General features: G+C 40.0%; 3 protein-coding genes across 3 annotated transcripts; all 3 read right to left on the reverse strand.

Annotated features, from left to right (window-relative positions):
- Nucleotides 1-1,315: 1,315 nt before the first annotated feature.
- On the reverse strand, nt 1,316-2,272 carry LOC125444157 (olfactory receptor 1020-like). The gene has a single exon (XM_048516594.1). It carries the CDS (start codon nt 2,270-2,272, stop codon nt 1,316-1,318), a length of 957 nt encoding a protein of 318 aa, XP_048372551.1.
- An 893-nt stretch (nt 2,273-3,165) lies between these two features.
- Nucleotides 3,166-7,666, reverse strand: LOC125444158 (olfactory receptor 6N1-like). Its single transcript, XM_048516595.1, has 3 exons — nt 6,702-7,666; nt 5,530-5,602; nt 3,166-3,198 (listed from the first exon to the last, which is right to left on the reverse strand). Exons 1-3 carry the CDS (start codon nt 7,664-7,666, stop codon nt 3,166-3,168), a joined length of 1,071 nt encoding a protein of 356 aa, XP_048372552.1.
- Nucleotides 7,667-12,435: 4,769 nt separating this feature from the next.
- LOC125444159 (vomeronasal type-2 receptor 26-like) lies at nt 12,436-16,898 on the reverse strand. Its single transcript, XM_048516596.1, has 4 exons — nt 16,605-16,898; nt 15,894-16,121; nt 14,150-14,273; nt 12,436-13,355 (listed from the first exon to the last, which is right to left on the reverse strand). Exons 1-4 carry the CDS (start codon nt 16,896-16,898, stop codon nt 12,436-12,438), a joined length of 1,566 nt encoding a protein of 521 aa, XP_048372553.1.
- Between the last annotated feature and the right edge of the window lie 2,625 nt (nt 16,899-19,523).

The raw sequence follows: 19,523 nt of genomic DNA on the forward strand, positions 1-19,523 counted from the left end.
CACTTGTTGGTTATTCCCTCTTGTAGGGTCATTAGAATGATCACTATAGATCTAAGATTTTCAGTGGCTACTCCTATTTCTGGAACAGCCTTCCTAAAGCTGCCACGAAGGCATCTACTTTGTAATGACATTGCAATTTGTGCAATGCAGAATTATTCAGAATGTGTTTTGACAATGACACTTAATGTTTGGGGGAGTAATTTATATTGGGGAAAAAGCATGACATGGCACAAAAAACCCTGATCACTTTTAAATTAAAAAAAACCTGCTTTGTGCTTGAGTACAGGTTCAGACTCAAAAGCTTGGAATTGCTACCACATCAAAGGCCTAGATGGGTCTTTGATACCAAAACAAACAGGATAAAGAAAATATGTCATTGTTAATGAGTTGCTTTTCTGTTCTCCAGCTAAGCACGAACTGGAAAAGTTTCTGGTAACAAAAATGAAGAAACTTTCAATTTCAGCTCATTAAGGAAACTTGGGTGAGGGTCAGGCAGATAAGCACAAAAGGCACAGGAATGCTGGAATACCCCTGGAGCAGTTAAATAACAATAACAGTTATTACAAAAGGAGGCGAACAAATGTTCCTGGAAAGGCCAACCTGGTCCCCTATTTACACAATAAAGACCAGCCTCGAGATAAGTAAAAGCTGACAAGTTCATATCTATCTACTCAATGAACTGGACAGCAAAAAAAAAAAGTCAGAAGAGCTTGGATTAGGCAGACTGTTATAATGCTAAGTATGACAATTACAAATGTCATCAGGCAGGCAGCAAAAGAAAGCTAGAAGTTGCAAAAACAGAGGGCAAAGATAATGGTTTACAGTTTCTTGCCACTCTCCTGCATTACACCAGTAATACTTATCTGATTAAGCATCAAATATTGTTTTAAAAGTAACTTAAATACTCACAATATATCCCTATTACTATCCTACTATCCTATCCACAATATATCCCTATTACTATCCTTACAGTACTTTCATGGATAAATCAACAGCACCATGAGGGTGACTTCAAAGGAAGTTGGATTTTCCTTTTTTTCCATACTCCATTTCATTATACATTCACTTAGGCCCCTTCCACACACGCAAAATAATGCATTTTCCAACCACTTTCAGAACTGTTTGCAAGTAGATTTTGCTATTCCGCACAGCTTCAAAGAGTACTGAAAGCAGTTTGAAAGTGCATTATTCTGCATCTGCGGAATGAGCCTTAGAAAAGCTGAAAATCAAAGTATGCAAATAGAACTGAAAACATGACAAAAACAATAATTGTTCCATACTGTAGATTTTATTCCAGACAAGTTTAATATAATTACTATCTATCTCCAACAAATTTCTTAGAAATCCCAGATTTGTTTATAAGTCTTCTTAAAGCTTTTTTAACCTCTTTGTTTCTTAGACTATAGATGAGGGGATTAATTAGAGGGGTTAAGACTGTATAGAAAACTGAAAAGATCTTGTCTATTTCCTCCAGAGTTTCCTTTTTTGGAAGCAAATATACAAATATCAGCGAACCATAAAATATGGAAACTACCATGAGGTGGGAAGAACAGGTGGCAAAGGCCTTCTTTCTCCCATCAGAAGATTGAATTTGTATAATGGCACCAATTATACGCACATAAGACAGCAACGTCAGAAGGCAAGAAGGCACACCATCTATTACAGAGAGTGCGAGTCCCACTAGTGTCACCAGAGTTGTGTCACTGCATGATAGGTTAATCACTGGAGTGAGGTCACAAAAGAACTGCTCAATTTCATGGGGACCACAGTATTTCAGCTGTGACATCAAACTCACTACTAAAGTCATAACTGTTATCCCCCAAACCCAAGATGCAGCTGACATCACAAAGCAGAGTCTTCCGCTCATGAGGGTTGCATATTGGAGGGGCTTGCATATTGCCAAATACCGATCATATGACATTGATGCCAATAAGTACATTTCCGCAATCAGGAGCGTACCAAAACAATAGAGCTGGATAAAGCAGCCTCCAACAGAAATGCTTCTGTCCCCTGTCAGAAAGCTGGCCAACATCCTGGGCAGAAGGGTTGAAGTATAGAAGGTCTCCAAACAAGACAAGTTTCCAAGGAAGAAGTACATGGGAATGTGAAGGTGATGGTCTAGTATTACTAACAGAATAATGATGATGTTTCCAGTCATGGTCACACTATAGATTATTAGGAAAACCAAGAAGAGAGGAATCTGAAGTTCAGGGGCATCCCCAAATCCAAGAAGGAGAAACGTAGCTATGGTTGTTTCATTGACTGTCTCCATATTCTTCATCGTTTCAATCACTGAAACAGAATTTCAAAAACAATATGGTCTACAAGTGAACGTTCCAAAGCCTTAACTTTATTATAAATTTATATATCATTTGGCACCTGAAACACCATTTTTTTGTTGTAAAGTTAATATTCAACTAGTTTCTAATGTAATAGATAGGAATCACCACTCTTGGGGGGAGGGTATTTTTCAGGCCCAAGTTTAATAGACCCAGAAATGCCCCCCCCCCCAAAAAAAGTATTGGTCTTTTTTGCCTGTCTTGGAATTAATTCCACATCGGTCTCAGAGGCAGCAGGCATATGGATTTCTGATTCAAGCACATAATTAAATATTGTGATCAACCAGTCCGAGTCCAGTGTTTAACAGTAGGATTGGTCTCGCTCTGCCTAGCTTTAAACTGCGAGCTCAGCCTAACCAAGTCTAAAGTTGAATGATGGACTCTGCCTCTTACACTCACATAAGAGAGGTAAGAAAGTGAGAATGGAAAGGGGATTAATTGTTTTTTTTATGCAGTGGGCTGAATAGGTCCCAAAGAATTTGGGGAAAATGGCATTTTGGGGAAATTCAGTTTGATGTGTGACTAATTTTGTCTGAACACATTCCCATTCAGCAAACGTTTCCTAAAAGAGTGGAAGCGTAGGAAACCTTCCGATCTGCAGTTCTACCATTCATTTTGTGGAAAATAGCTGTCCCCTGTACTCTGGTCCAGCAATCCATGATATTCACCCCAACTAGTCAAGGAAATATTCTAAATACTCATTTACATCTGAAGACATAAGCTAAATGACTTGTAAGAGTTCAAGCACTGGGTTGGATCCAGACTACATTGGTAATTTCCTTCCCCTCTTACATGTTCCTCATGCCATTCTCTAAGGTTCCTAACTCTACAAGTGCAGCATTTCATGAAGATTGGTGACCTACAGTTAACGGGGGAAAGCATGATCGTTCTATCCTGCTGATGGAAAATCTAGTCAGGATTTTACTCAACATTTTTTCATGAGTAGGTTGCATCCAATTTTTCAATCCAGCTCAGCCAATTGGACCCCTTACTGCAGCCTCCATGAAACAAAATTGTGTCTATGCTGGTGCATGATCTCAAGTGTAACTATGATGGTGAATTTTTTTTTCATTTTTCACCAGCAAAAAAGTGGCTGAATTTAACTAAATGTCAAGGCCATGTAAAGGATGAATACACATTAAGGTTCCCCCCCCCCCACTAATTTATTTTACAAACTAGGGATGGAGTGAAAGCTCACTCAAATGTAAACTTTCCACAAAGGTTCCAGCTTTATCCTCCTCAAAATACACCTGTTTTTCTCCTCCATGTTGCATGAGCCGGTATTAGAGAAGAATTTGTTTGTTTTAAAATGTAATTATTATAATAGCATCCTCCTGTTCCCTGAAATATAGTTTTCGGTTTCATAGGAGTGTTCAATTAGGATTATTTAATATCATCCACTTTTGTGTGAATTTCGGCTTGAATTAGAAAGTGGGTCATATTCAAAAAGACACTGAGTACAATCTAGGTACAAGAGATTTATGCTGTAGCAATCAGTTGCTTTGGACAAACATGGCTTTATCTTGAAGGAAGTTCCTTCTATCAGTTGGAAGGCTTTTCATTTGGCAGGTTATTGTTCACAATGTATGAGCATTATTTGATCAAGCAGTATACATTTTCCTTCATTACTATCTCATAATCACAAAGGTTTTTTTAAAGTAGAAAGAAATAAGATATTAAATAAGATGTATGAATAATATATATTTAAAAATATTACCTTTAACCATCAAGTGCCATCAACAATGAATGGCAGAGAGGTAGATAACTGTTGTGCATTTATCCAGCTATTGTGAGAAATGAATAACATTACCTCATGGAGACAATCAAATATTGCCACTTCACGAGTCCATGCATTACGCAAAAAAAAAAATGCTTGTGTCTACAGAGAATAATCTCTAGATGGTTTAAAGAAAGGATTTTCAAAATAATTAGCAAATTTCCATCTAAAACATATGATCATTAAGGCTTCAAATACTCCTGTTTGTTATTTAGAGAAATGCGCCACCTATCGAGAAACATGCTTAAGTGAGCTACAATGAGTGAATTCTCTTGATCACAAGATAATTCATATTCACTTATTTTTTAAAAACAACAACAAAAGAACAGTCCTCCCTTTTTCATGCCTCTCTGATTAAATAACAAACACCCTTAACAGATATATACCATATATACTCGCATATAAGTCGAATTTTTCAGCACATTTTTTATGCTGAAAAAGCCCCCCTTGACTTATACGCAAGTGAGGCGTATATAAAAAAAAATATTTTAGGGTTTTTACTTTGTCAGCCACCAGGGGCGCAGTTTTTCGGCTAGCAGCACCAACATTTCAGGGTATCATCAGGTGCCCCCATCCCACATTGTTTCCAATGGAAGCTAATAGTTCATGGGACTACATTTTGAAGGTCTATAACTTTGGACCCCCTGATCCAAACTTCACTAAACCTGGGTGGTATCATCAGGAGAGCCTCCTAAAAAATACTCTGAAATGTTGGTACTGCTAACATAAACATTCCTCCCCTGACAGGCACCCTCAAATTTCCCCCAGATTCTCCCTTTAAATCACCCCCTCCTTCTGAGTGGATTTAAAGGGAGAATCAGGGCTTACAGAGCTAGTTTACTGTTTTTCTTTGAAATAATTATTATTCAAAAACATTTAACCTATTGATGCCTCAATTAATGGAATTTTATTGGTATCTATTTTTATTTTTGAAATTTACCAGTAGTTGCTGCATTTCCCACCCTCAACTTATATGCAAGTCAATTTGTTTTCCTAGTTTTTTGTGGTAAAATTAGGTGCCTCGACTTATATGCGGGTCAACTTATACATGAGTATATACGGTAATAATGCAAAAGGAATTTATTAAAATGAAGACCAAATCGAGCTCTTCTCCTGGGACAAACTAAACAGCCTTGCCTGACAGCTGATCATGGCCTTGACGGTGACCACTGGGTTTTCTTAAGCATCCAGTTTCTAACAGTGAATTTTCTGGGTTGCTTATGAAAGTGGTCAGGGAAGTTCATCTGGTGCAAAGTGTTAAGACCAATCGCAAATATAGTATTTGATGAACATTATATCAGCTGCCCTGGTGATTTCTTGTTTTTGTCCCAGGCATGTGAAGCTATCCGGGACGCTCTCTGAGGTTTGCTGAGCCTCAAGGGATTGTCATACAGATGGGTGAAAACGATCTACCTGATCAAAGGGCCTTGAACTATCTTTATGGATGGTGGCCATGGTGGGCTCATGGTGCTTGCTGCGGAGGCCTCTGCAATTGAGCCTGACACCCGAGCAGTTAGGGGGCCACAAAGAGCTGGTGCCCCAGTGGCCCAGTACCTCTCTTTCCTCTCCAATAGGTATTGTGGTTTTTGCTGGGGTCAGCCAGGGGTGCTGACCAGCTGCTAAACTGATGTGCTCCTCTTGCTTGCCCAGCTTCTGCATTAATAAAAGGGCTGTAGCCCAATTTAATTCCAAGGCTTGTCCTGTGGTTATTCACCAGTTGGAACGCTGAACATCTGGCTGCAAACTTGAGTATTTCAGGAGTAGACAAAAGTCCCATCTAACAAAAGTCCCTCAATTGCAGAGGCCTCCGCAGCAAGCACCATGAGCCCACCACACCCCAAGCTTTTTATGAAAGCCCCCAGCCATGAGGTCCAGCGCACAAGCTCAGCCTCCCCACAAGGATGCAGTCTTCTGCCCAAACCGCCAAGGCTGCAACAAATAAAGCAGGAAAAAACCCCTTCCCTTTAAAATAGGGAGGGTGGGTGGGTCAGTTTTCTCCAGGCGCTGAAGAAGGCTGGAACAACCACATGCTGCCTAATGTATAGGGAGAATGCTCCACCCATGTGCACATCGCATGATCGTTGCCAGGTGGTGAGGCTCAGCTGCCCAAAATAGCTAATGTATTGTTTCCAGGAAGAATGAAAGTCAGAGCTCTCTCCAAGTTCTTTTCACCCACAGCAACTGGTATCCCAAACTTTGGAATATGAAATCCCATTTAGCTAAAAGGAATGGGTCTAACCTTTTTAAAAAGTCATATCAGTGGATTCTGTGAACCAGCTTATCCACATCACTCAAATGTTATATGTTAATGACTAAAGGCATAATTTGGCAAAATGTGAATGCATACTTCTGTGCAGCCCCCCTCCCCCCCCAAAAAAAAACCCCTTTAAGTTTTTCTGCAATGGGCATGTCTACCCAATGCTTTGAAGGAAGTTGGATTTTCCTTTTTTTTCCATACTCCATTTTATTATACATTCACTTAGAAAAGCTGAAAATCAAAGTATGCAAATAGAACTGAAAACATGACAAAAACAATAATTGTTCCATACTGCAAATTTTATTCCAGACAAGTTCAATATAATTACTGTCTATCTCTAACAAATTTCTTAGAAATCCCACATTTGTTTACAAGTCTTCTTAAAGCATTTTTAACCTCTTTGTTTCTTAGACTATAGATAAGGGGATTAATTAGCGGGGTTAAGACTGTATAGAAAACTGAAAAGATCTTGTCTACTTCTTTCAGAGCTTCTTTTTTTGGTAGCAAATATACAAATATCAGCGAGCCGTAAAATATGGAGACTACAGTAATGTGGGAAGAACAGGTGGCAAAGGCCTTTTTTCTTCCATCAGAAGATGGAATTCGTACAATGGCACCAATTATACGCACATAAGACAGTAAGGTCAGAAGGCAAGGAGGAACCCCATCTATGAAACAGACCGTGAGTCCCACTAGTGTCACCAGAGTTGTGTCACTGCATGATACATTAAGCATTGTTGTGTGGTCACAAAAGAACTGATCAATTTCATGGGGACCACGGTATTCCAGCTGTGACATCAAACTCACTAATAAAGTCATAACTGTTATCCCCCAAAGCCAAGATACAGCTGACATCACAAAGCAGAGCCTTCCGCTCATGAGGGTTGCATATTGGAGGGGCTTGCATATTGCCAAATACCGATCATATGACATTGATGCCAGCAGGTAACATTCAGCAATCGCCAGTGCAGTAAAGCAATAAAGTTGGATGAAGCAGCCCCCAAGAGAAATAGTTCTGTCCCCTGTCAGAAAGCTGGCCAACATCCTGGGCAAAATGGCTGAAGTATAGAAGGTCTCCAAACAAGACAAGTTTCCAAGGAAGAAGTACATGGGAATGTGAAGGTGATGATCCAGTATTACTAAAACAATGATGATGATGTTTCCAGTCATGGTCACACTATAGATTATCAGGAAAACCAAGAAGAGAGGAATCTGAAGTTCAGGGGCATCCCCAAATCCAAGAAGGAGAAACGTAGCTATGGTTGTTTCATTGGCTGTCTCCATAGTCTTCATCGTCTCAATCACTGAAACAGAATTTCAAAAACAATAAGATCTAAAAGTGAAAGATCCAAAGCCTTAATGTTGCTAAACACTTAAATATAAATTGAAAGGCCATTTTTTGTTGTGAAATGTTATTTTGTTATTTAGCTAGTATCTCTGTGCTGAACAAATGTTTCCTGCTCTGCTCCTCCACCTTTTTAGATAAGTTTTTGTTGGATTTTACAGCCTTGCTTGCATTCAACAGTATGGAATTCTGGGAGATCCCTATGAACATTCTAAAGATGACAATTGAAAACAGGTTGCTCCCTGCTTCTTGTTTTGGAAAAAGACATTACGTGTTCTGTTCAACCAAAAAGGCTCTGACTGAAATGTTTAATATTGTAGACTATGATTGAAATTGTAACCAAATGATGAACTGTGAATGTATCTGTTTAAGAGTATTTTTGCCATCAAGGTACTTTTCAGAGGTGTTTTTTTTTCTGGTTCAGGTTTACCAAACACCCACCTGTAATAATAGGCAATCTCGTTGTTACTTAATTACAACATTAAATAAAAGATTGCAATCCATTTTTAGTGCTGGGCGATAAAATGGCTAGCTGCAGATGCCAATCATTTGTTTGCTTGTTTGTTCATTTGTTTTACATCATTATGCTGATGTCATTTTAGTTTAGTGCCCCCCCCCCCCAGTTGGCTTTTTCATCTCGGCCTATCATCTAATGGGACTCTGCCCTCCCTCTCTCCTGGGGAGAATTTTAAAAGTGGGGTGGCGGACGCCTCTATTATTGTTATCGCTGTTTTAAAGGTTTTAGTAATTTATTTATAATTATATTTTATGTTGTACACCGCCCAGAGCCCCTAGGGGATTGGGCGATATAACAGTCCAATCAATCAATCAATCAATCAATCAATCAATCAATCAATCAATCAATCAATCAATCAATCAATCAATCAATCAATCAATCAATCAATCAATCAATCAATCAATCAATCAAATAATTTTATTCTTCATTTTATCCTAATAAAAGCGTGTCAGGTAGGTTGCACTGACAGAATGTGACTAATTTTGTCTAAGCCCATTCTCATTCTGAAAAGTTTTGCTAAAACAGTGGAAACCTAGGAAGCCGTCTGATCTGTAGTCCTACGATTCATTTTGTGGAAAATAGCTGTCCCCTGTATTCTGGGTCCAGCAATCCATAATATTCACCCCCATTGGTCCGAATGGAAAATAACAAAATACTCATTTACATCTGAAGACATAAGCTGAATGACTTGTAAGAGTACAAGCACTGGGTTGGATCCAGACTACATTGGTAATTTCCACCAATTCTACCTTCCCCTCTTCCTCATGCCATCCCCTAGGGTTCCTTATTGTACAGGAGCAGCATTTCATGAAGATTAGTGACCCACAGTGAAAGGGGGAAAGCAGCAAAGTTCTATCCTGCTGTTGGAAAATCTAGCGAGGATCAAACCCAACATTTTTGTTTCATGATTAGGATGAATCCAACTTTTCATTCCACCTCAACCAATCGGCCTCCATGACCCAAAATTGTGTCTATGCTGGTTGCATGATCTCAAATGTAACTAGGTTGGTGATTTTCCTCCATTTTTCACGAGCAAAAAAGTGGTTGTATCTAATGAGATGTCAGGGCCATATTCAGGATGAATGCACATTAAGTTTTCCCCCTAATTTATTTTACAAACTAGGAATGGAGTGAAAGCTCACTCAAAGGTTATCTCTCCTCAAAGGTACTAGTACTGTCCTCAAAATAGACCGGCTTTCCCCCCCTCTGTGTTGCATGAGCATGTATTAGAGATGAGCTCATTTGTTTCTTTGGCCCCTTCTGCACAAGCAAAATAATGCGTTTTCAAACCACTTTCACAATTGTTTGCAAGTGGATTTTGCTATTCCGCACAGCTTCAAAGAGCACTAAAAGCAGTTTGAAAGTGCATTATTCTGAATGTGCGGAATGAGCCTCTGTTTTAAATGTAACGATTATAATAGCATTCTGCTGTGCTCTGAAATGGAGCCTTGGGTTTCATCGGAGTGTTCAATTAGGATTATTAAATAACATCCACTTCTGTGTGGATTTCAGGTTGATTTAGAAGACCTTGAGTACAATCTAGGTGCAAGAGTTTTACATTGTAGCAATCAGTTGTTATGGACAAATATGGCTTAAAGGAAGTCCCTTCTACCCACTGGAAGGCCTTTCATTTGACAGGTTATTTTTCACAATGTATGGGCATCATTTGATCAATCTGTATATATTTTCCCAGAATGACTTTCTAAGAATCCCATGGGTTTTTTTTAGGTAGAAAGAAATAAGGCATTAAATAAGATGTGTGAGTAATAATTGTTAAAAATATTACCTTTAACCATCAAGCAGCATCAACAATGAATGGCTGAGAGGTAGATAACTGCTGCACGCTATACAGGTATTGTTTGAAATGAACAACATTACCTCATGGAGACAATCAAATGTTGCCACTTCACAAGCTTATGCCTTACTCAAAAAGGGCTTTATAAAGGGAATCAACAGACTGTCTACTGAGAATAATCTCTTGATAGTTAAAGGAAGGAATTTCAAAACAATTAGCAAATTCCCCATCTGAAACATATGATCATTAAGGCTTCGAATATTCCTTTCTGTTATTTGGAACCCTGTTTGGAAAAAATGTGCAACATCTCGAGAAACCTGCTTAAGGCTCATTCCGCACATGCAGAATAATGCACTTTCAAACTGCTTTCAATGCTCTTTGAAGCTGTGCGGAATGGCAAAATCCATTTGCAAACTGTTGTGAAAGTGGTTTGAAAACGCATTATTTTGCGTGTGCGGAAGGGGCCTAAGTGAACTATAACAAGTGAATTGTCTTGATTACAGGATGATCCATATATTTTCAATGATTTTTCCTTAAAAAATAATCCTTTCTTTTTCATGCCTCTCTGATTAAATACCTAAGCATCTTGAACACAAAAAGGAATTTATTAAAATGAACACCAAATTGAGCTCTTGTCCTGGGACAAACTAAACAACCTTGCCTCACAGCTGATCATGGACCCGATGGTGATCATCTGCTTTTCTTTACCATTCAATTTCTAACAGTGAATTTCCTGGGTTGCTTGTGAAGGTGGTCAGGGAAGTTCATCTGGTGCAAAATGTTAAGACCAGTTGCAGAGATGAAATTTAATGAACATTGTATCAGCTGTCTTGGTGATTTCTTGTTTCTGCCCCCAGGCAAGTGAAGCCAAAGGAAGGTATAAACAGTCCCTCCTTTCTAGGGTCAGGCAAAATAGGCAGGCCTGGGTTGCAAGGGAATGTGAGCATGTGCTAAATGGACATGTTGTTTCTACAGATGCAGTAAACCCCCAGTTTCTATTTTATGCCTAAGAGCTGACTGCTTCAGATATGACCAGGATCATCCTCTGAGCTGTGTGCTGGCAGCTGTTGTCTGGCTATCCTCAGACTTCTCTTTCTGGCTTGCATGTCTTCTCATATGCACCTTTCCCTCCTTTCTAAATGCAGGGGAGAGTCCAGTGGATTGAGGACAGTGGCTGGTTCCATGGGTCCAGGGTCAGGAGGCTTCAGATTCCAAAGATCTGAGCTGCTTGTTTGTTCTGATCTGTCAGAATCAGTTTCTGCTAACAACAAGAGCAAGAGGGTCAACAGCTGACAACCATGACTGACCAAAGTCTTCCTCCTCTTCGCCATCTGTGTCAACAGCAGCTTTGTCCGGGGAGGCCACGACAATAGAAGTTAAAGCTCAGATAATGCTGACCAACATGTTGGGTGCCACCTCCAAATACCTTGTTGGCTGTATTGCTAATGTGTTTGCTTTGGGAGAACTCCATTCATGAATGATTCAGAGTGCTCGCCAATGTTCTTATCTGCCTTACGTGACCCTGCACATTCCTTCCTCTTAATTAGGGCCCCACCAGTTGAAAAAAGCCCTGCTTAGTTATCAAGAGCCTGCTCCTAGCTGACAATATAAAACTGGGGGTGGGGGAGGGAGAGTGGTATCAAAGTTAATTTGAAGCCCCCGAACAAAATCCTTTTTTTGGTCCAGAAGAAGTGGCTCTTCCCATTTGGACAACAAAGAGCAGGTAGAAGGGAAATATTTGCAAATGCCTGGTTGCCCTTGGCAAACCTAGATGTGGTTGCCAACTATAGGTGGGAAAATTCCTGGAAATATGGGGGTGGAGCCTCGGCAGGGAGGAGTTTGGGGATAGGAGGAAACTCAGCCATGGTGTCATGCCATAGAGACCAGCATCTGAAGATTTACAAGACTGGTGGAATGTGTACATTACAGCAAATTTGAAGGCAAAACATGATACAAATAGGCTGGATCCAACCAGCTTTTCTGTGACTGAAAAATGGAGGAGGGATATATTTGATAACCAAAAATCATATGGTGGGGATCATCAGGTCTGTGCAGACAAAATCAATGAGAGATGGGTATTTTAGTAAAGAAAAAAAAAGGGTGAATTAATAGAGCAAATAGACAAAATCTACCCATGTTCAAAGAGTATTTACCACTAGATGTAAAAAGACTGATGTGGTTTCAGCATTTCACAGAAGCTTTACCGGTGAAATTTGAACTGTGTAGGTCATGCTATGCACCATAGCATGTAGGTCATGCTATGCACCATAGCATTCAATATTGCAGTCATTACAGAAATGTGATGCCAATAAATTAGGCATTTTCTACTTCAGAAATACTGTCAAATAATGTGCAGTTTATTTAAGATTTCACTCAAAATACAAACATGTAAAACATATTTTCCATTATAAATGTTTGGCTTGAGCACTGGCATTCTGAAGTAAAGACACCTTACTGTTCCTCTGTGGTCTTAGCACAATGATGTAGCACTTGGGGAAAAAGACTAAACCAAGTAAAGCAGTGCTGGAAGCCAAGATGGAGAAGATCTCCACAGTCACCATGGACTTGCCCCTATTGCTCCAATAAGCTGGCACAAAGGACAACCAGACACAACAAAAGACTAACATGCTGAAGGTGATGAATTTGGTTTCATTAAAAGCATCAGGCAACTTCCTGGCCAGGAAAGCCACAGTGAAGCTGACCATGGATAGAAAACCCATGTAGCCGAGTACAGAGTAGAACATGGCAACAGATCCTTCATTGCAAACAAGGTTAATTTTTCCATGCTCTGATGTCTTCTCCAGATTTGGGAATGGAGGTGAAGTCCCCAGCCAAACAGCACAGATGCCAACTTGAATCAGGGAGAAGAAGATAACCAAGGTCATTGCCAGTCTTTTCCCTATCCATTTACGCACCCTACTTCCTGGGTTTCTGGCCAGAAAAGCCAAGACCACAGTGATCGTTTTTGCCAAGAGTGAGGAAACTGCAACCGTGAAGACGATGCCAAAAGAAATTTGTCGGAGAAGGCAGGTCATTTTCCTTGGTTTTGCAAGGAATATCAAGGAGCAAAGGAAGCAGAGCAGAAGGGAGAAAAGAAGAAGGAAAGTGAGATCTTGGTTGTTGGCTTTCACAATTGGTGTGTTCCTGTGTTCAATGAATATTCCTAGAACTATAACTGTGATGAGGGAAAGAAACCCTGCAGAGGTTGTCAAGACAATTCCCAAAGGCTCTTCATATGACAGAAACAAAATGACCTTTGGAATACATTTATCTTGCTGGTCATTTGGGTATTGTTCTTGTGGGCATTCCTCACAATAATCCATATCTGAAATTTGCAAAAGATATCCATGACAATTTTATTAATGAGGTTGTAAAAGAAGAAGAAGAAGTGAAGCAAAATAATTTCAAATGAAAAGTAATTCTGATAAGTATGACATTGAACATGGCTCTGAAAATCTGAATCTGATTAGCTGTTGGAAAAACATTGTGAACACTGATCATTGAATATTGGTACTTACAATTATTTTTTAGTTAGCTTTAAAACAAACACCCAGGCCCCTTCCACACATGCAGGGATAGGGAACCTGCGGCTCTCCAGATGTTCAGGAACTACAATTCCCATCAGCCTTTGTCAGCATGGCCAATTGGCCATGCTGGTAGGGGCTGATGGGAATTGTAGTTCCTGAACATCTGGAGAGCCGCAGGTTCCCTACCCCTGCACACATGCAAAATAATGCATTTTCAAACCACTTTCACAACTGTTTGCAAGTGGATTTTGCCGTTCCGCACAGCTTCAAAGAGCACTGAAAGCCGTTTGAAAGCGCATTATTCTGCATGTGCGGAATGAGACCTAGATTTGTAGATAATCTCTCATTTCATTCAATTCCCCAGCTTGCTATATAGCTCATACTCCATGAGATCTTTTTCCATATGGGTTCCATGCCCCCCATGGTATTTTAGCTGACTAAATAGAATCTCTCCATCTACCCAGTTAAAAAAAAAAACCTAGCAGGTATAATATGTATTGTAGGAGCTACATCTCTGTTAGAATAATTTCAGTCCGCCTCATCAACCCTACTCCAATGTAGGTTAGATAGTGACAGCTTAATGGACACATACCTTTTTGGCTAGAGACTGATCCTTCCCTGCATTGGACACAATCAAAGCAACATGATAACTTCCCAAGTGGAACTATTCTTCTAAAGCCAGGATGGCAACTTTCACTGCACACAGATGTTGGTGTCTAAGTATAAAAGAGTGTGTTATATTGATGAAAATGAATTTCAATAATCATAATTATACAAGGAATAGAGTATTTCAGGAATAGACAAAAGGCCCATCCATGCAGCATTCATTTACCTACAATAGCTAATGTGTTGTTTCCAGGAAAAAATAAAAGTCAGAGCTCTCTCTTGCCACACAGCCCGGAAAACCCACCAGAACCACTCTCTCTAGTTGTTTGCACCCTCAGTAACTGGTATCCCAACCTTTGGAGTATAAAATTCCATTTAGCTAAAAGGAATCTGTCTAAGTCATATCAAGGGTTTCTATGAGCACCGCCTATCCACATCACTCAGATCTTATATGTTAATGACTGAGGACATTATTTGGCAAAATGTGTTTTTATTTGACATATGTTCTGTGCAGCGACCCCCCCCAAAAAAAGAAACCCAAAAGTTTTTCTGCAATGGGAATTTATTTTTATTTTATTTATTATTTAGATTTTTATACCGCCCTATCCCCGAGGGGCTCCGGGCGGTGTACAACAAAACTAATATAAATCAAGTTCGGGAATGTCTACCTAATGTTTCTCAGTGGTTGGCAGACCAGTCTTCTGAGCTGTTAACATTTTCAGAACTGTGTCCACATAGCTGTGAAGTTAGCTCATGCACAATTTTGAAAAAGGAAAATTATATATTGCCAGAATCAACAGGACGAGCTGAATACAACTACGTACTCTTTGAGCTGAACAGGTACCCTGGATTGGAGCAGGCAGAAAAAATGTATTGGGGTAACCTGGAATAAATGGCAGCAAGGAGAATCCTTTCTGCAGCTCACAAAATGTCAGGTGCAAGCCGAGGGTGAAACTGACCAGAGAGCCAAACGGGCAGGTAGGAAAAAATAAGAAACCTATTGAACTCCTGTGCTCCACACAACCAGGCAGGAAACATGTTGCAGGAGGGTGCACTTTTTAGCCTTGGCCCTTTCTGCACGGGCCCAATACAGCGCCCTGGGGACGGCAAAAACACCGTCCCCAGGGATCTGTTCGCATGGGGGGCACAGCTGTGAGGTTTTGGGGGAACAGCGGCTTCCAAACGCTGCCATGCAAATGGCAGCGGCAGGAAGGCACCATCCCTCCCCCATTTCCCAATCAACTTACCTTCCCTGCGACCGTCCGGCGTGTCGCCGAGGCCGGGGGACACGCCCCCCTGCCCTGCAACTCCGGAGCAGTTGCGCAGGGCAGAGGGGGCATGTGTCTGGCCTCGGTGATGTGCCGGATGGTCACAGGGAAGGTAAGTCAATCGGGCGACAGCACAGCGCGGCACTGTCGTTCTGGTAATTTCCGGGACCGTTCGCACGTCATGTACGCCGACTCAACCCTCACCGTGACCATGCGGAAACGGCCTTCAAGTTGAAATAAGGCGTCTTGAGAACATCTTGGGAAAAAAGCTGTGTGGAATGCCTTCCAAAGACGTCTTTATTTTTGCACCTTTAATATGTGTTATTAAAGCTGTATAATGACCCCATGTTACATTTGAAACTACTTGCTCTCTGACTGTGAAAAGCACTAGTGAAAGAGATATTCAGTAAGAAGAATGTTACTAACACATTTCCTTCATGTCTTTCCACCATTGTTCCTGACCTGGTTAAATCTGGTGTTCCACACTATAGCTTCTTCACTGATGACAATGACTTCACTCGTGGAAATCTGAGCTTCAAGATATCCAACCTGGGTAGGAAGCGGGGTATTATTTGGCAAAATGGCCCAGTTCAGAATGTCATATCCAGCATTCAAATCACCATTCCGGTCAAAAGATACTTCCTCACCAGCTGTGTTGTTAAAGTGGACTTTCCTCAAGAGAGAATTTAGCTAATTTTAAAGAAGAAAAAAGAAATACAACACAGATGTATGCATATATAACAAGGGCAGCATCAGGACTACAATAATATTAGAGAAGACCCCTTGTATTGTTTAGAAACATTTCTAGTAAAACGTATGGGATGGATCCAGTCTTGGACAAGGGTACTTTTCTCACACAAATGAATTTTCTTCTTGCTCCTTGTTGATGCAGTCCCTAGCACCATCTCTTAAAAAAACCCTGTAAGAGGTTCTCCAGAACAGTCCATTAGAATGTATGATAATATCAGCCCTATACCATAAGCGTTCAGTAGTATTTTCACTTCTGCAGAACATGGTGTTGGATCTATCACAATTTCCAGGAATATGGAACTCCTTTCACCACAATAGTGCATTTAATTTCTGTAATGAAAATTTGCTTTGCTTTGGCAAGCAGAATACAATTTATTACATTATTGGTCACTCATGTAACAGTTTTCTAATAGAGGTGGTTACCTGCCATGCATGAATATCATGGAGCTCCACTCTAGCTGCTTTTTTCTTTGCTGTTTGTAAACAGTACATTTCATGTAAAACATGTGCTATTGCATAAACAGCATTGGAAATACTGTAGCTATGCCTGGATGTGTTCATATCGAAGAGGTCAATGTTAAGATCTTTCAGCTTCTCCTTTCCTGTACACCTTTTCCAGGCTTCATCCAATATGTACTCTTCCCATGAGCATTTGAATACCTGGGACCAAAACTGTTTCTGAAGGAAATCATTTTTATATTTGTTGGGGTTAAACATTTTGAGGAAATCCTGGAATCCTGGAATCTCACGTGTGTGTACTGCAAAAGAGAGAGCCCCATGGAATGTTGTCAAATTAAAGGGGATTCTGGAAAAATGAGAAGTGAAGTCCCAACTGCTTGTTGTGAGCCACACCTTGCCACTAATCTGGGTGTGATTGAGAATAACATGTAGCTGAAATAGCATGTCAGTCTCTCCATGAACAAGCATTACATTGGATGTCAGCTTTAAAACCTTCAAACCTAAGGCAATGACAGATTCTAGATTAAGCTCAAGATGGACAGGCAAAAGAGCTACAAACTCAATACAAGCATGGATTTTCCTCGTTTCTTGGGTAATTGTTTGAAGAAAGCTCTTGCCATTGGTGTTATCTGAGCTGATTAAACTGACCCATTTCCAACCAAAATGTGCAAGCAAACGGCTCACTCCGATTAACTGCACTGATTCACTTGGAACTGTCCTATAGAAGGAAGGGAACTGAGATTTATCACTCAAGATGGAGTCAGATGAGCCATAGCTGATCTAAGGAAAAAGAACATGGTGATTTCCCATTAAAAATCAGAACCTTATCCATTTCTAACATTCTGTAATTTTGCACTGGTTCATATGCGCGTTACATTTACATGAAACTTGGCATTTGTTATATTACATGTCAACTTGATGCCTTGATAATATTGGTAGAACTCGTCTAATTTCTGAGATCACTCCCTATACTGATTTAGATACAGCTCTAATCTGTGAGCCATAATTAAGCTTCCATTAATCCATAAGACAAATAACTATTTAAAAACACTTCTAACATTGAGAGTTAGGGCAGCTATATTCTATATTCCTCAGAACTCAACATGCTAGACCTTCTTTGTGATAGAATCCTCCACCTGAGCCAAATGGCTACATAGCCCTGATCCTCACCATCCTTTTGAGAGATGTTTGTTCAATGAACTATAAATGCTCTGGTATCAAAGTGCAATGTGTACAAAAATACACAAAATAATAATTTTGACAAAGGCAGTGTGTACAAATTAAATGATAATTCTCATATTCATTTGGGACTATATTCTACTGCGGAATCATACAATTTTCTTGACTGTTGCACCTCAACTGACCCAACTAACATCTTCATGTGAAACAATATAATTTATTACTGCACTCAGTATAATGATGGACATATAAGAAGCGATGAAACCATTTTTTTTTTTTTAGTGATTGGAATGTTCTCTTCTGTGACTTACTTTCTACTAGGTGCTGGGTAAAAGCTTTCTTTTTAATCAATCTTTTTAACAAAAGGGTATTTTATTATTTTAAAAAACATTTGTTATGCTATGCTTCTGGCACAAGGTTTGTTTTATCATCAGCATTTGAGACTGTTCAAGGTGTACCTTATGATTGTATGACTTTGTTTGGTCTTTTTAAGTGGCACTGGCTTGTTTTTAGTGGCTGTGTTTTATGGTCTTACTTGTAAGCCACCTTGGAAAATTTGCTGGAAAAGTGGAATAAAACATTCTAAACCAGTGGTGGCGAAACTATGGCACGAGTGCCAGCGGTGGCACTCAGAACCCTCTCTGTGGGCACGCGCAAACAGAGTGCCCCCACACACATCTAGACTGGCCTGGGCCACTGGCTCGATTATTAGTTTTGGGGAAGCAGTGTAGGTAACCCTGTTAAGCGCTGTTAAACCCCACTGATTTTCATGTGAAGAACTAAAACATGATCCTTTACCTGGGAGTAAGCTTGGTTGCTGGCAATGGGGCTTGCTTCTGAGTAAGCCCTCCTAAGGTTGTGATACACCCATTGGAAGAATTGCATGGTTGCTTCAAAGCAAAGCCAGCGACTGCCACCAAGCTTACTCCTGAGTAACACACGCCTCGGAGCCAACCGTTTTTTTTTAAACTAAAACCTCAGTATTCAGGTTAAATTGCCATGTTGGCACTTTGCGATAAATAAGTGGGTTTTGAGTTGCAATTTGGGCACTCGGTCTCGAAAAGGTTCGCTATCACTGTTCTAAACAAACAAGGTCTTCCATATTTCTCCACAAAGCAGCTGTTAAAAGGGCTTCAATAATTCCTCCAATGTTATAGCTCACACCAGATTAAGAAACTTCTCCTCTTCCAATTTCAAAGCAGTAGTTAAGCATTTATATCTGTTTGCCTTTTACCTGTGGGATCTTGTATATCCCTAGGAAATCCGCTATATTGATAGATAAATCAGATCGAAGACTTCCAATTGCAGCCATAAGTTGTCTTCTCCTGCAGTTATAGTTAGGAATCATCTTATGTTGACCTGATGTTAACTGTATAGAGCTCAAATAAACCATCTTTGCATATAAAAAATCTTGACAGAGGTGGATTCCAAGAGTGAAGTTAGGCAATAGTGTGGAATCCCTATTGATCTCCTGTACTGTAAACAAGAATGCCAGGATGAACTGGAATGATTTTGGAAATAGCCTGAAAGAGAAAATTAGTAGTGCAGTTGGCAGCTGACTACTGGAAGGCATTCTTTCCTAGCTTGCCTGTGAAAATAAACATCTCTATGATGGTAACTTTGTAAGAACCTATATGCCAATGCCAGTCGCCACTGATAAAACATGTATTGCAAATCAACTTCAGAGCTGAAATAGCCAAAACA

The sequence above is a fragment of the Sphaerodactylus townsendi genome, linkage group LG15 (assembly GCF_021028975.2).
Source record: "Sphaerodactylus townsendi isolate TG3544 linkage group LG15, MPM_Stown_v2.3, whole genome shotgun sequence".
Lineage (NCBI taxonomy): Eukaryota > Metazoa > Chordata > Lepidosauria > Squamata > Sphaerodactylidae > Sphaerodactylus > Sphaerodactylus townsendi.